At 47.0% G+C, this 16,936-nt stretch overlaps 1 protein-coding gene across 2 annotated transcripts in view; it reads left to right on the top strand.

Annotated features, from left to right (window-relative positions):
- Positions 1 to 5,206, top strand: part of ADAMTS9 (ADAM metallopeptidase with thrombospondin type 1 motif 9) — a 161,035-nt gene extending 155,829 nt beyond the window's left edge. For both annotated transcript variants that reach the window (XM_036267064.1, XM_036267065.1), the window contains one exon: positions 5,117 to 5,206. In XM_036267064.1, coding sequence (XP_036122957.1) covers positions 5,117 to 5,206 — 90 coding nt within the window. The remainder of the gene's footprint in view (positions 1 to 5,116) is intronic.
- Positions 5,207 to 16,936: the final 11,730 nt, after the last annotated feature.

Consider the following 16,936-nt stretch of genomic DNA (forward strand, 5'->3'; position numbering starts at 1 on the left):
AGAGCTGCAGGGAGAGGGGAGGGGAGAGCTGCAGGGAGAGGGGAGGGGAGAGCTGCGCGAGAGAGGGAGGGGGAGAGCTGGAGGGAGGAGGGGAGGGGAGAGCTGCAGGGAGAGGGGAGTGGAGAGCTGCAGGGAGGGGGAGGGGGAGAGCTGCGGGAGGGGGGGAGGGGAGAGCTGCAGGGAGAGGGGAGGGGAGAGCTGCAGGAAGGGGGGAGGGGAGAGCTGCAGGGAGAGGGGAGGGGAGAGCTGCAGGGAGAGGGGAGGGGAGAGCTGCAGGGAGAGGGGGAGGGGGAGAGCTGCAGGGAGAGGGGGAGGGGGAGAGCTGCAGGGAGAGGGGAGGGGGAGAGCTGCAGGGGAGAGGGGGAGGGGGAGAGCTGCAGGAGAGGGGGGGGGAGAGCTGCAGGGAGAGGGGAGGGGAGAGCTGCAGGGAGAGGGGAGGGGAGAGCTGCAGGGAAGAGGGGGAGGGGAGAGCTGCAGGGAGAGGGGGAGGGGAGAGCTGCAGGGAGAGGGGAGGAGGGAGAGCTGCAGGGGAGGGGGGGAGGGGAGGAGAGCTGCAGGGAGAGGGAGGAGGGGAGAGCTGCAGGGAGAGGGGGAGGGGAGAGCTGCAGGGAAGAGGGGAGGGGAGAGCTGCAGGGAGAGGGGGAGGGGAGAGCTGCAGGGAGAGGGGGGGGGAGAGCTGCAGGGAGAGGGGAGGGGAGAAGCTGCAGGGAGAGGGGGAGGGGAGGAGCAGTGGAGGGGGAGGGGAGGGGAGCGCGAGGAGGAGGGGGGAGGGAGGGAGAGCTGCAGGGAGAGGGGAGGGGAGAGCTGCAGGGAGAGGGAGGGGGAGAGCTGCAGGGAGAGGGGGAGGGGAGAGTTGCAGGAAGGGGGGAGGGGAGAGCTGCAGGGAGAGGGGAGGGGAGAGCTGCAGGGAGAGGGGAGGGGAGAGCTGCAGGGAGAGGGGAGGGGAGAGCTGCAGGGAGAGGGGAGGGGAGAGCTGCAGGGAGAGGGGAGGGGAGAGCTGCAGGGAGAGGGGGAGGGGAGAGCTGCAGGGAGAGGGGAGGGGGAGAGCTGCAGGGAGAGGGGGAGGGGAGAGCTGCAGGGAGAGGGGGAGGGGAGAGCTGCAGGGAGAGGGGAGGGGAGAGCTGCAGGGAGAGGGGAGGGGAGAGCTGCAGGGAGAGGGGGAGGGGAGAGCTGCAGGGAGAGGGGAGGGGAGAGCTGCAGGGAGAGGGGGAGGGGAGAGCTGCAGGGAGAGGGAGGGGAGAGCTGCAGGGAGAGGGGGGAGGGAGAGGGAGGGGAGAGCTGCAGGGAGAGGGGAGAGAGCTGCAGGAGAGGGGAGGGGAGAGCTGCAGGGAGAGGGGAGGGGAGAGCTGCAGGAGAGGGGGAGGGGAGAGCTGCAGGGAGAGGGGAGGGGAGAGCTGCAGGAAGGGGGGAGGGGAGAGCTGCAGGGAGAGGGGAGGGGAGAGCTGTAGGAAGGGGGGAGGGGAGAGCTGCAGGGAGAGGGGAGGGGAGAGCTGCAGGAAGGGGGGAGGGGAGAGCTGCAGGGAGAGGGGAGGGGGAGGGATAGGGCAAGGGCATGTGCAAGGCCCTGTGTTGTGAGGAGCTTGTCAGAAACACAACCCAAAGAGATTCAGACATGAGGGGCAGGGTGGAGGGCAATGATGCTATCTGCAGAGAACACACATGGCTTTAGGTCAAGGGTTGGAAAACTTTCTCTGTGAATGACCAGATAGTAAATATTTCAAACTTTGCTGACAAACTGGCAAAAGTAAATGATTATGTGTGTGTGTGTTTGTACATGCAGAGTTAAATCATATTTGCACAAAATTTTTATTGGTTAAATATAAAATAATAATTATTGAGTATATTTTTTAAAATGTTCTACCACCTGGCCGGTGTGGCTCAGTGGTTTAGCATCGACCTATGCACCAAGACGTTGCTGGTTTGCTTCCCGGTCAGGGCACATGCCCAGGTTGTAGGTCAAATACCCAGTGGGGGCATGCAGTAGGCAACCAATCGATGTTCTCTCTCATCGATGTTTCTATCTCTCTGTCCCTCTTCCTTCCTCTCTCTAAAATGAATAAATAAAAAAAAATTTTAAATAAAAGAAAAATCTGCCAATGAAGAGAATGGCATATTGAGAGGATACTATTTTGCTTAATTAGTGTTTTCTATTATCAAAATTGATTATAAATCTTTCCCTGCAAATGGCTGATCAGAATTGAGATTTCTATCTGTATATGATTTTTTTTACACAAATAGGCATTGCCAACACTGATTTTAATTGAGCATATTCGTGCCCAGGAAGCACTTACAGATCCTATCAGATTTCTCTCTCAATACTTGTCTGTTAACATCTTTACATTGCGGATTGATCACTTGCGATTGGAAGTGGGATGGAAGTCCTCAGTTGCCTCGTTAAGTGGATTTCGAAGTCTGAAAACTTCCTTTTGTACGTCAACTGCAGAACAGTACTGCTGGGACTGCACATCACACTCAGAAAGTATCTCCTATAAATGTATGCGGGATGGAGAGGCAGCTTCTTGTTTTCACTTTTCACAGAAGGCGAAGCTCATCAGATGGCTCACTGTTACTGATGATTCGAACAATGACAGTCGCTACTGAGATGACCTCGCCACATGTGAGTGTGGTTGCAGGTGGCAGTTTTGCCTTGTAGTGTCAGGGTCAGTTCATGAAGAAACACTAACAGCCCTGGCTGGTCTGGCTCCGCGGTTAGAGCGTCGGCCCGTGGACCAGAGAGGCCGGGGTTCGGTTCCCGCTAGGGGCACATACCTCGGTTGCAGTTTGTCTCCTGCCCCGATTGGGGTCGTGTGAGTTGCAACCTCAGTGTGTCTCTCTCACATCGATGTTTCTCTCTCTCTTCCTCCCTCTCTCCCTCCCGCTCTGTCTGAAGGTACATGCAGAAATGTCCTCAGGTGAGGATTATAAAAAAAAAATAAAAAAAAAGAAATACTGTCAAGTCGTAGCAAAGCTAATGTCCAAAGCCACTGGCTGATCAGTTAGTGATTGAGAGCAGTTCTTGTCCAGGAAAATTTTAACCCAGCCCTGAGCTCAAAAACTCATAAAACTTAGTCACTGCTAAGTCATCAAACTGCTGTACAGTAGGACAAGTCAGGGCGTTTGGCTTTTAGATCTGATGAAAGATTTACAAACCGATGACGGTTGATTAAGTTCATGAGAGCAAAGAGCCCGTCGTGGGGCTGTGGTGTTGTGCCCCGGAGAGACTTGAACGCTGTCCACACAGCGTCACTGAAGCTCCTTCCGCTCCGAGATTTGTCCCGCTGTTGGTGGGCAGCCCCCTTACAGACCCCGCTCGCTCAGCTGTGACCTGCGCTTCTCAATCTCTTTGCCTGAATTTGTTCCACGTGGACTCTTCACTGGGGTGAATTCTTCAGTCACATCCGACTCGGCCCTGTCTGCCCCCATAAACGACAACTGAATAGTATGAGTAGTATCTGTCGGTTCATTCAGAGTCAAAGAAAACCACTCAAAATTATTTGCCTCCTTTTTTTATTTTTAATTTTATTTTTTTTTATCCTCACCCAAGGACATTTTTCCATTTTTTGTTCAGATAGAGTGGGAGGGAGAGAGAGAGAGAGAGAGAGAGAGAAACATCGACGTGAAGGGACACATTGAGTGGCTGCCTCCTGCACGACCCATCCAGGGCCGGGGTCAAACTGCAACCAAAGTACGTGCCCTTAGCGGGAACCGAACCCAGGCCTCTCTGGATCGCAGGCCAACACTTTAACCAATGGGCCAAATCAGCCAGGGCTATTTGCCTCCTTTTTTAATTGATTAATTGATGAGCTGCCAGTGTCATTAACTTTTCTAGTAACTGTTCTTGGCAAAAGGGTAATAGTTTTAAACAGGTTTATTTTCTCTGGACACATTTCTTCAGCTGTTGCAATAAAACAAGATTTCATTTATTCACCATAGGTAAGCTGCTTCTGTTGCTTGGCTAACAAATGAGCCACTTGGAAACTAACTTACTCATTTCAGTTTTCATTTTTACACAAAGAAAGTATTTCCTGGGAGTTGGGAATATTGTGACAAAGGCTGGATGTGGTCACGTTGGTGTAGTGTCTTCTAGCCCGGCTGTGACGTCACTGGTGATAAACGCAACGTTTTGCTTTCTCAGTTTGATGATGGAATAACCCACCCATCACTGTACCCTAAAAGTGTAACATTCAGAGTCCACTTTCTTCTTCTTTTCTTGTTTTGACATGATGGTATACACTGGGAACAAAAAATAAAACAGAAGGCTTTGGTGTAGCAACGTCTGCGCGGTGGCGGTGTGCGGCGTGGCAAGTGGCGCAGTGAGCTGGCCCAGCGGCTCAGCCCTGGCGTCGTGGCTGAATGAGTGTGGCTGTGCTCCAGTAAGAATGTATGGACAGTGACACTTGAATTTCATACAATTTTCACGTGTCAAGAAGTACTATTTTTGGTTTGCTTCATAACCATTTAAAAACATACACACGCCCTGGCCAAGTAGCTCAGTTGGTTAGAGTGCCATCCTGATATGGCAGGGTTGTGGGTTCGATCTCTGATCAGGGCACATACAAGAAGCAAACCAATGAATGCATAAATAGGTGGAACAACAAATTGATGTTTCTTTCTCCCCCACTTCCTCTAAAAATCAAAAATTAACATTAATAAAGCCCTGGCCGGTTTGGCTTAGCGGTTAGAGCGTCGGCCTGCGGTCCAGAGAGACCCGGGTTCGGTTCCCGCTAAGGGCGCGTACCTCGGTTGCAGTTTGTTCCCAGCCCTGGTTGGTCGTGCGGGTGGCAGCCACTCCATGTGTCCCTTTCACGTCGATGTTTCTCTCTCTCTCTTCCTCTCTCTCCCTCCCACTCTATCTGAACAAAAAATGGGGGAAAAAATGTCCTCAGGTGAGTATAAAAAAAAATTAATAAATAAATGTGCACAGCATTCTTGCCCTGTGGCCGTACAGAAGTGGGTAGCAGGCTGCACTGAGCCCACAGACTGTCAGCTTGCTCTGCACCTCGGTGATTACTGGGTTTCGCTGTCATTCAGAAGGCCTGCCTTCTGTGCGTGCAAGAACGATTTCCTGAAACGCCAGGGCAAGCCTGGTAGTCTAAAATCGTGCATTTCCTTGCAGGACGGTACCCGAGTCGTAGGAACATGCGGTGGTTACTGCGGAAAATGTACGCCGTCCTCAGGCACTGGCCTGGAGGTTCAAATTTTATAGTTAAGGTAGGAGAATTCTGTGTTTGTCTGTCTGTCTGTCTATTATCTATCTATCTATCTATCTATCTATCTATCTATCTATCTATCTATCTATCTATCTATCTATCTCTTTCTATTTCATTTCTTCTGTAGCCTAATGATTAACAGATGTGGCCAGGTCCGTGCCCGCAGACAGGTGAATGTTAAGCATCTTGAGGCTGACTCAATACCTCTCTGCCTTTTCCTCTCCTGCTCCTGTGTCCTCCACCCCTGAGGTCCCTAGGCTTCTTGCATCAGACTTCTTTGCAGTGCTTATAAAACTGCTTCTTATTGGGCTCTTCTCTCTAAGTCCTGCTTCATTAGGTCTCTGGTGGATCCAGGAATCTGTATTTTTGGTACAAAGAATTCTGATGCAGGTGACTCAGATCAACCTTTGCAAAATACTGCCTGGAGTATAATAATAATAATATTAAGGGTGTTCACTGCACCCTGGCTATGTGTCGGCACCATGCTAAGCACTTTGCAGGCATTATGTCATTGATTCCTCACAAGAAAGCCACAAGATGGGGCTGTGATTCTCATTTTACAAATGGAAGCTGAGGCCTACACCAGTTAAGTAGCTTGCCTAGGGGCACAATGAGTCCCTTTGACAAGACCTGGGCAGGTCCTACACCAGTCCTTGCTCTTGATTCCTGCATGTTGCACACCTTCAGCGCACATTGGGAACCTATTAAAAATGCTGACTCTCAGGCCTCCCCTCGACCTGTGAAACCAGAATCTGCATTTCTGTAAACCCTCAGGAGAGTCATGCATATTAAAACTCGGCAGTCCCTGGTCTGACTATACAGTATGCTAGCAGGTGCTTTGGCAGAGGACGGAATCGGTCACTTCTTTTCTCCTTCCTGTGCCTTCAGCTACAAGGGATGAGCTCAGCCTACTCATAGGACCACCCACTAACTGTCAATTTCCAGCAGCCCGTCATCCTGCGAAGCTCTTCAGGATCCTGACACAGGAGTACCTAGCTGACATTTACAACGCAGTATTGCAGTGTCCAATTAAACATCTATATTCAAAATTATGACCTTAGTTAGGATTATTTCCTTTGCAAAAGGCAGAAGAACAAAAGGAAACTTATTGTCTTAAATAACTGGGCCATCCAAGCAGCGGGCTAGCTTTAGGCTGGATCCAGAGTCGTCAGGACTCTTTCCTTCTCCAGCAGTGCGTGTCTCTTAAACGCCTCCATTCTCAGCTAGATCATCTCCCCCAGCCACGCCCCTGCCAGGCAGCTCTTCGCTTCCATCAACCCCACAGCTCATAGATGCTCACCTCCAGCATCCATTCTGCACAAGAACTCTGGCTCTGGTTGGGTCACATGGCCACTTCTGAACCAATCACAATGCCCAGAAAATGGAGATCATGTACCCACCTAGAACTGGGTGATTGACAGCTTCATTTGGGAGAGACATAGTTCCCAAAGCACAAGGAATTTGTTATCAGAAATGGGGAGATGGGATGAAGCAGGCAAAGGCAGCAAGATCCCATTATATGTGTATTTATATATTTTATGTCTAGCAAATGTTTATGTGTGCTTTACATAATATTAACACGTATATATAGAAAAAATACTAGAAGGAACTATATCAACATTTGAAGTATTATTTCAGGTGGGAATTTCAGGCTAGTGATTTTTTATTCTTTATGCTCTCCTAAAATATACAGGTTTCTTATAGAAAACATACATTACTTTTAAAATCTAAAGAGAATGATGTATGATTTTTGTATTCTGTATGTAAAAATGCATGGATTGCCTACTCATGACTTATGGCACTTGAGACAGAAGATTTACTTTTCTTGGTTGGTTCGTTTGTTTTCAGGTGCTCTGAAGAGGAAGCCATGATGGGATGGATGAAGGATAGTAATGCAATACCTCCACCTTAAATCTGGGTGTGTGTGTGCGTGTGTGTGCGCGTGTGTGTGTGCGTGTGGGGGTGGGTGGACTCGTATGCTTCTGTGTGTGTGTACATATACATATGCATTTATATACATATATACACACATATCTGTGTATATATGTGTGTATATTTGTGGAATATCCTAATGATGTAAAGTTTAATATTTATGTTTGAAATTATTTATTGTGATGTAATATTTTTGTACGTAAAATGATTCTATTATGACTGCCTTTTGCATTACGTCGTTTCTTGCAGTCAGACCACTGCATTTTACGTACTCTACATTATATGTAGTTATATGACAAAAGTGATCCTTCATCATCACGGTACACTATTGTTTACTTCCTACATGTAAATGTCTTACTGTTGATTTTTTTAAATTGTAATTTGTTTTTAAAACAATCTAGCTGTCTTCAAGGTGCTACAGGGGTATTTTTCGCATTTCTATGAAAGCATCATTAGCCAATAAGGGATTCAGTGATGTCACAGATCGTGCCAGCCACTAATTACGCTAAGTATCTATTCAGTTTCATGTGATCTCTGGGAACAAAATGCTGCCTTGGTGCTAATAGTGTGTATTTAAGTGATCTTCAGACTCAGAAATGTAAACACATTTAATAAGGGAGGGACCAAAGGACATTTTCCAATGGACAGAATTCACTTGGATAGAATGAGACCAGCTGTTTACTCTTATTTTTGGACATGCCTTTTTTGGAAGAGAGTTGTACTCTGTTCTTTTTATTGTTATTGTTATTAATATGCTTTGCTTCAGTTTATGGTGCCTCAGTCCCTCTGCGGTTAAACGGAGGGCCCCACAAGCAACTTCATTACAGAACGTGAGGTCCTCTCAGCATTTGCCAAGATATTCTGAGACGATGTTCAAGTTTACCAGTTGCAAAACAGAGGATGCACAGGATGGGGTGACCTTCGGCACCCCCAGAATACCCAGAGACGTTCACAACCAGGTGCTCAGTCATTGCCTTTTGCATGAAAACATTGGCTGGTGACATGACTTCTGTTCAGGCCGTGAGCCTAAGACCTTGCCATTGTTCATGGTTGCTGCAGCAATCGGCATTTGTGACAAGAAATGGACTGTGGAGTACAAGATACCTGCATCGTTCTCATCGTCCATCAAGCCACTCTGTTACTTCTTTCCACAACGGACGTGCCAAAGCCATGGTCTTTCTGCCCTTCCAACCTGATCAAAGGGTTTCGTTGCCAATACCCCCTGGCAGATCCTGCCCACTTCCAGAAACCAAAGAGATTATGAAAAACCTGGCAGTGTTCTCCAACCCCCCAAGCTCCAGCCTGCGCCAGGAACAGTTATACTCAGTGTATGAATACATGCTGTTCCCCATTGTTAACACGTTGTGAACATATACTATGAATAAATACCATGACCACATCTAAACATTTGTGTTTCACACGGTCGCTGGACTCTCGATTCAAGTGGGAATGAAAATGTCTCTAGTTTTTAAGATTGCCAGATTGAGAAGAAATGTTGGTTTTATTAATCTCATCAGTTACATTTGCTCTTTTAGAGACAAGTCTGTTTTTTTTATCACTGAAATCAGTTGAAGTGTTTCTTCCAAAAATCAGAGATATAAACCTCTTGTCTGTGTGATGGGGAACAAATGAGCTAATGAACGAGATTTAAGTGGGATTTGGGAACTTAATCGTCAATTTTTTGTAACCGTAGTTTCTACGCTACAGACTGATGGTGTCCAGAGAAATGAGAGCTTTCCCAAGAAATCTAATAGTAAAGGGACATTCACCACATACCAGGCTCTTTACTGAATTGTTTTAACTCATCCTCACAACTGCCTAGGGGAGCAGGTAATCGATTTTTGTCATTCTGTGGTTAAGGAGACAGAGCCTTTGAGATGCAGATAGGCCTACGTGAGTACAGTGAATAAGTGGCAGTCCCCAAAGAACTCTGTCTGAGTGTTACAGGGCCACTTCTGAACCCCTCATATTGTCCAGGGGGGTGGGATCAAGTGCCCAGTGGGGTCATATGTCCAGTGATTGACAGCTTCAGTTGGAACAGGGAGAGTTCCCAGAACAGAAGGGTTTTGTTATCAGAAAAGGGTGGATGGTATGAAGACAGGTACCCATCTAGATTCCAGTTGTGTATGTGTGTCTGTGCGCGCGCACATACATGCATGCATGTGTGTGAGCATTTGTATGCACGCACATACATACATGTGTGAAATCTCCAAGTCCTATAGCTCATACCACAGTCCCAGTCCCATCCCTGGTCATTCCTCAACATCATCTGAACCTTGGTTCTTGTCCTTACTCTGACATCTGCTGACTGAATGACACTGAGCCTTGGTCTCTTCAGTTGTTAAAATGAGGCTATTGCTGGTCCTTGCATCTGCCCTGCAGGATTAGGTGTTTCCTGAAGACCCTTGGATCCCCGCACCAGTGGTGACACAAAAGTAGCCCTCAAAATGTGCCTTCTTAGCAGGTTTAAGCTGGCAGCAGGCAGGCGTGGGCTCTGTGTCAGGTAGGAACTGTGTCCAACTGCTAGGTCCAGAGACCTGGCTGCAGTAGCCCACACACTGAAAAGTGTGCTTCCCTGTTAGTAAATGGACCTGCAGGGGGCAATCCGGGGCTGGTGTGGCAGCACCACGGAATCATCAGGCCTGAGTGCCTTTCTCATCTACTTCTCAATCTTCCATATTTCAATGCGGATGCCAGAGCTCCAGCAATCGCTCCTAAATTCCAGGCCACAAGAGAAAAGGAATGGTGGGAGGGTAGCAAGTGGCCTGGTCGAGATCTCTGTCCTTCTTTGTGAGAGGATTTCCAGAAATCTCACCCAAAAGATTCTACTGTATCTCCTCAGCCGGAATTCAGTCATATGGCTGCACCCGGCCGAGCACTGGGGAGACAGGGATGTTTCACAGAGAGCGTTGTCAAACTCCATGAAATGAGGGATCTGTTCCTAGGAAAGAGGCAGATGGATTGGAAAGAAGCAAGTAGAAGTCTCTGCCACAGGTTCAGGTCCAGAGACTGGGGAAGCCGTTATCAAAGGAAGCAAGAGGTCATGGGATCTGGGCTAGAGCTGCGACCGTTGTAATGCCAGAAAATGACAGTGACGTGCCTGGGAAAGGGAACAGGCACTGACAGTGGAGGGGTGCAGGGTGGGCTGTGGGGAGAAGCGCCGACTGTGCAAGTGAGGTTCACTCCGCTTCCCAACAGACAGGGTCGTGGGAAGGTGACTGGGTGGGTGGGTGAAGGGACAGATGGAATCTGCTAGAATCCATTAATCCTTTACATTTTTATAGCACTGTGCAAATTAAATGTTGTCTCTGTGCTCTACTCACTCATTTATCGATCCAAATAATATTGATTGCATCTCTCTTAAGTTCCAAACTCTGTTCTGGACCCCGGAGGTTCAACAGTGTATTAGGGTACAGACTGAGGGCTGCCATATCAAAATGCCAAAGATTGGGTGACTTAGGTTACAGAAGTGTACTTCCTCACAGGAGAGAAGTCCAGTGCCAAAGTGCTACTAAGGTTGGTTTCTGGCGAGGCCTCTCTTCCTGGCGTGTAAACAGCCCTCATCTTGCTGTGTCTCCGATTGACCTTTCCGGACTATAAGGGGAGAGGGGGAGGGGGAGGGGGAGGCAGAATGGGAATCTGGTATCTCTCCTCTTCTTATAAGGGCCTCATCCTATTGGATTAGGGCCTCACCAAGATGACCTCATTTAACCTTTATGACACCCTTATAAGCCCTAGATCCAGATACATACACATGAGGAGTTAGGGCTCCAACAAATAAATTTGGGGAAGACAATGCAGTTTATAACAGAAGTTATGCAAAAGAGACCCCAAAATAAGGTGGGTATTTATTCCTCTTTCATTTGCTCTGCAGGCAGTGGGGCCTGGTGGGTGACTGTTCAGCAGGGATCAGAGGACTCCTGCTCCTTCTGTTTTGTGGCTTGGCCAGTCTCTAAGGTATTGTCCTTATGTGGCTCGTCTTCACCATGTCTGTATCTAGCCTATAGGAAGGGGACAGTCATTTTAAGGCAAGACCTGGAAGTTAAAGAATAACTTTATTCACAATTTATTGGCAATTGCTTAGATGCATGGCCTTATGTAGCTGCAAGAGAGGCTGGGAAGTGTACTCTCTAGTTGACAACCACACACCCAGCTACTGCCAAGTGGAGGTGGGGCTTCTGTTACTAATAGGAAGGAGGGAAGATTGGCTATGGGCAGCTGCTTCTGCCACAAGCAGTGAACGAACCTTATGAAAATCTCTGCCCTTTGGAGCTTACATTTTAGTGGTGATAGACTAGAGAAAAATAAACAAATAAACACACAAAATACTCTGCGATTCTTTTCTTATAATAAATCTGACCATGTTTTCCAGTGGCCATCTCTTTGCCATGGTGACAGGTCATATCCGTTCCCTGAGCATCAATGCCTCGCATCCCCAAAGCATTCACATATTCTGTTGTTCCCTTTGCCTCAGCGTGCTGGTTTTTCTTTCTCTTCTGATGGTGATGAACAGCAAGCAAAACCTAGTGTGTCGGATGGGGAGAAGTATTAGAGGAAGAAATAGAGCAGGAACAGAATCAGGCGTGCCCAGTGCTTTGGGTGAGCGTGTTTTAAACAGGGTACTAAGAATTTCCTTCTTTGTAAACTTCCATAGCCAAGGACAAAGCTGTGGGTCACCGTAAAAGCCTGCCACCTGCCGCAGCAGGCTTGGGGAACTCTACCTGTCACCAACAGATGGCAGGAGTGGTCCTGCTCTGTCCTTTTAGTCTCAAGTCTGGGCCATTGCACTGTTAAGCCTGCAAGGCTTTGCCGTTTATTTTATTTATTTATTTATTTTCATTGTGGTAAGATACACATAACATAAAATTAAACATCTTAATTGTTTTTTCAGTACACAGTTCAGTGGCATTAAGTACATTCACATTGTTGTGCGACCATCACCACCATCCATCTCCAGAACGCTGTTCCTCTTACAAAACAAACTGTATCCTAAAGAGTAACTCCCGTTTCCCCCTCCCCCGCTCCTGGCACCTGCCATTCTACTTCGTCTCCGTGAGTCTGGCTCCGTTAGGTATCTCATGTAAGTGGCATCACACGCTATTTGGCTTATTTCCCTGAGCATAAGGTCCATGTGGTAGCATGGCTCAGAATTCCCTTTTTATTAAAAACTTACTTTCCAGTTACATTTGACACACAATATTATATTAAATTCACGTGTACAACCCAGTGATTAGACATCTATGTACTTTACAAAATGATCACCCTAATAAATCTAGTCCCCAGCTGACACCGTACATAGTTATTACAATATTTTTTTTTTATTTTATTTTTTTTTTTTATCCTCACCCGAGGATATTTTTCCATTTTTTGTACAAATAGAGTGGGAGGGAGAGAGAGGAAGGGAGAGAGAGTGAGAAACATCGACGTGAAGGGACACATCGAGTGGCTGCCACCCACACGACCAACGGGCCGGGGACAAACTGCAACCGAAGTACGTGCCCTTAGCGGGAACCGAACCCGGGTCTCTCTGGACCGCAGGCCGACGCTCTAACCGCTGAGCCAAACTGGCCAGGGCTAGTTATTACAATATTATTGACTATGTTCCCTGTGCTGTACCTTACATCCCTGTGACTATTTTTATAACTGGCAATTTGTACTTTTAAATCCTTTCACCTTTCTCACCAGCCCCCAAACCCTCTGTCATCTGGCGACCATCATTTTGTTCTTTGTGTCTGATTTTTCTGCTTATTTTAGAGATGACTTTGGAAGGGACTTTGAGGGCTAGGCCCTGAAAAGATTATGTTACTCCCTTCGAATATATACCTGAAAATTAAAAATAAGTCAAGACGATGAATTTAGGGATTTTTCCATGAAGACTACTTTTTTAATATCATTTTTCCCCAAAAAAACCTGAAGACCATCTTTGCTCCAGCCCTAGGCACATGTTTTGTCTGCTCAGTGGGTGACCCAGCTAGTTTTACATTATGAATCCCGGTGATATCTAATAAGGACTAAAGGAGCCAATAGTAAGTGCTCATCAGAAGGGCATCTGGTTACCGTAGGAAAGAAGATAAAATGTAACCGCACAGAAATGTACACTTCCCATAGCTCGTCTCGCCCCTCTCTTTGTTGGGACCTAGGATCAGATACCTCACAGGCTATGTGTATGATGTCAGTGTGGCCGAGGATGGTGTCTGTGTGTAGGAAAGACAACTAATACTTGATTTATTTCATGTCCAAGTACAAAAACCTACTTCTTAAGCTTTGGGTTTCAGCTTATAAATCCTACTATGTTACTCATCAGCCTAGTTTTTAGCAATTATTTTTTAAAAACTGCTGATTTTTGCTCCATTCATGACTTAGTCAATTAAAACCTTGTAATATTTTAAACTATATTTATTTATTTAAAATCCTCACTCAAGGATATTTTTCCATTGGTTTTTCAGGTAGAGTCGGGAGGGAGAGGTAGAGAAAAAACATTGATGTGAGAGAGACACATCGATTGGTTGCCTCCTGCACAACCCCAACCAGGCCGGGGACCAAACCGCAAACAAGGTCTATGTCCTTGACCTGAATCGAACCCACAACCCTTTGGTCCTCAGGCCGATGCTCTAACCACTGAGCCAAACCAGCCAAGGCAAGCCTTGTAATATTTTAAACAGTATTTATACCTTTCATGAATTTTATTTCTGTCAAGTCTTTCAATTATCTAATGTAATGAAATCTAAATAGTTAATTATTATAAATACAAAAATATAATATAAATATTACATAAATCAGTAGACTTAAGGTTCTTTTAAGTATTTCAAAGTGGAAAATTAATTTAGTATGGTTTTAACTTAAAACATATTTTAAATTGGCATTATAAACGACCCTCTAATAGTTCAAATGTTTAAAATCATGACTAGTATATAAGCTATCAGCTCTCCAATTTCCCCATATTCCTGAACACAAATTTTCGTACCGTGGTTCTGATTTCTTAAACATTTTCATATCTTACATCTTCCGCTTAGCGTGACTACATGTCATGTGCTCACCCAGCGGCTGTCCACTCAGGTCCTGTCAGGCAGACAGCAGGCCACAGGGTGGTTCTTCTCGCTCCAACTCTGTTCTTTTATTTCAATGGATGACCTCAAACTAGATGCGCTAAGTTCTGGAGGCCGGCCGTCTCAAATGGATCCTCAGGGCTGTGTTTCCTCGGGGGGTTCCGGAGGAGAATCTGTCCATTTCCATTTCCAGCTCCCAGGGGCCACTCGCATTCCCTGGCTTATTGTCCCCTCCTCTGTCCTCAAAGCCAGTAAGGTAGCATCTTCAAATCTCTCTCCCCACTCTGATGTCTGCTTCCATCATCATGTCACCTTTTTCTGACTTTGACTCACTTGCCTCGTTCTCAGAGGGGCCTGTGTGATCGCACTGGGCCACCAGCGAACCCGGTAACCTCCCTCTATTTAGAGCCTTAACTTAATCGCATCTGCAAAGTCCCCAGTGGAATGTAAGGTAACACATTCCTAGGTTTTGGAGACTTGTATATGGACATCTTTGGGAGGTCAGTCTGTCTAATACACCTTTTCCACACTGATTGTCCAAATCCCTACTAGGCCACACCGGCCTTTAGGCCAATACCCTTTAACTTAAGAGAATGATGTTTCAATAGAACATGTTCTTGGATTATAATTTCACATTTTGCCTAATTTTTTTTTTTTTTGGTACGTGCCTCTAGTGGGAACCGAACCCAGGACTCACTGGTCCGCAGGCTGACGCTCCGACTGCTGAGCCAAACCGGCTAAGGCTAATTTTTTTCTTTTTCTTTTTCTTTTTTTTTTACTGCATTGCAAAGTCTGCAACAGTTAAGACTGCTTGATTGGATTTTACATGTTGTTCTTATATATAAACATCCTCCTGCCTTGTCCAAAGACTTGGAGCTTGACAAGAATTCTTTTTACGTGTACTTCCTGCACAGGGGATTCTCGGTACTAAAGCGGTGCTAGGATCTCTCCTCCTTGATGTCTCTGACCTGCCATCTAGGCTTCTGGGGTCTGTCTTAGTTCATGACAGTCTTTTAGGACACGAGCCACTATAAGTACGGAAACGCCCTCGGATACACTCGGTGAGGGTGCTCTCCTCATCTCTCTTGATGAGCCAGGAGACTTCTCACTGCTTCCTGCCAGCTTCACGGAACTGGGGTGCATCTGGGAGCCCTCGGAGCCCGGCACAGCCAGGGCAAAGGAAGGGGACTGCAGGGAGACCTGTGTGGTCCCTGGACGCACCCCACGCTTCCTCAGTCAGCAGCTCTAGGAGTGGGGCCTGAGAATCTGCCCTTTGAACAGGCTCCCCATGTGATCCTGACGCACAGTGGGGAGACTCCCCTTTCCAAGGCCGCTTCTCCCACGCAGCATTGCGTCTCTGGGCGGTGGCACCCCAGCGTGTGCCTTCGCTCGTGGGCATGCAGTCAGTACCGCAGGCTGCCGAACGGGCTGGACCGGCTTGTCTCCCATCCCTAGCGGTGTAACGGGCCAGGACCCTTGACTCCCGTGTTCAGCTTCCTCCTCTGTGAAATGAGGGGTGATGCTGACACCCACGTCACGTGGTTGCTGTGAGGATCCAATGTGCTGGTACATTTAAAGCATTTTGACCACTTTGAAGGTATTAGCACATTGGCATGTCCTAAGTACTCAGTATCTCTCAGCTATCAGAAAACACGTGTGATACATGAATAAATGCACATGCCTTCTATGCTTTAACTCGGGAAAGCCTACTGTGGGGAAGGCATGACCCCAACTTTTACCTCAGCTTTATGTCCTAGAGGTCAGAAAAGTAGGCTTCCTGCCTGAGCCCACCTCAGATTCCATTTGCTCACAAAATACTACCTCTGTTTCTCTTTCCCGAAAGGCGAATGAAAGTGTGAATCGTGGGTGATGTCAGGACTAAAGGGACGTGAAAGTGTGAGTAAGTCAATAACAATAATAACTTCCTCACCAGAGTAATAAAAGCTGTACTTACTGACCATTTACTGTGTGTAATGGTTAACTTTGTGTGTCACCTAGGTCATGGTGCCCAGGTTTTAGTCAAACACCAGTCTAGATGTTGCTGTGAAGGTGTTTCTTAGGAGTGATTAACATTCCAATTGGTAGACTTTGAGAAAAGCAGATTACCCTCCACACTGTGGGTGGGCCTCACCCAGTCAGTCGAAGGCCTTAAGGGAAAAGACTGAAGTCCTCTTAGGCAGGCAGAATTCTGCCTCCAGACGCCTTCAGCCAGGAGCGTCGGCTGTTCCCTGGGCCTCCCGTCTGCTAGCCTGCCCTGCAGATTTCAGACTTGCCAGCCTCCACAATGTGTGAGCCATAAAGCAGGTCTTTTCCTTAACTAAATCTCTCAGATGGCTAGATAAATGTATAGTATTTGTACTCTATATCTATATTGCATATATACCTATAGCTAGGTCTATGTCTTTGTCTGTATCTGTATCTGTATCTGTCTACGTCTACGTCTATACTATACCTATATCTCTCTATGTCTGTATCTGTCTATGTCTATGTTTATACCTATACCTTTCTATATCTACAGCTATATATCTACCTATGTCTGTCTGTGTCTTTCTCTCTCTCTCTCTCTCTCTCTCTCTCTCTCTCGGTAGGTATCTCCTATTGGTTCTGTCTCTCTGGAGAACCCTGATCAGTACACTGTGTGACAGGCCCGAGCCACTCCAGAGGGTACCATTTACTCTGAGCCCTAAATACTGTGCACATGTCCTCTCATGAAACCCTCATGATGGCTGTTGAGAGGAACCACTATTT

Source organism: Molossus molossus, unplaced genomic scaffold, assembly GCF_014108415.1.
Source record: "Molossus molossus isolate mMolMol1 unplaced genomic scaffold, mMolMol1.p scaffold_m16_p_18, whole genome shotgun sequence".
Classification (NCBI taxonomy): domain Eukaryota; kingdom Metazoa; phylum Chordata; class Mammalia; order Chiroptera; family Molossidae; genus Molossus; species Molossus molossus.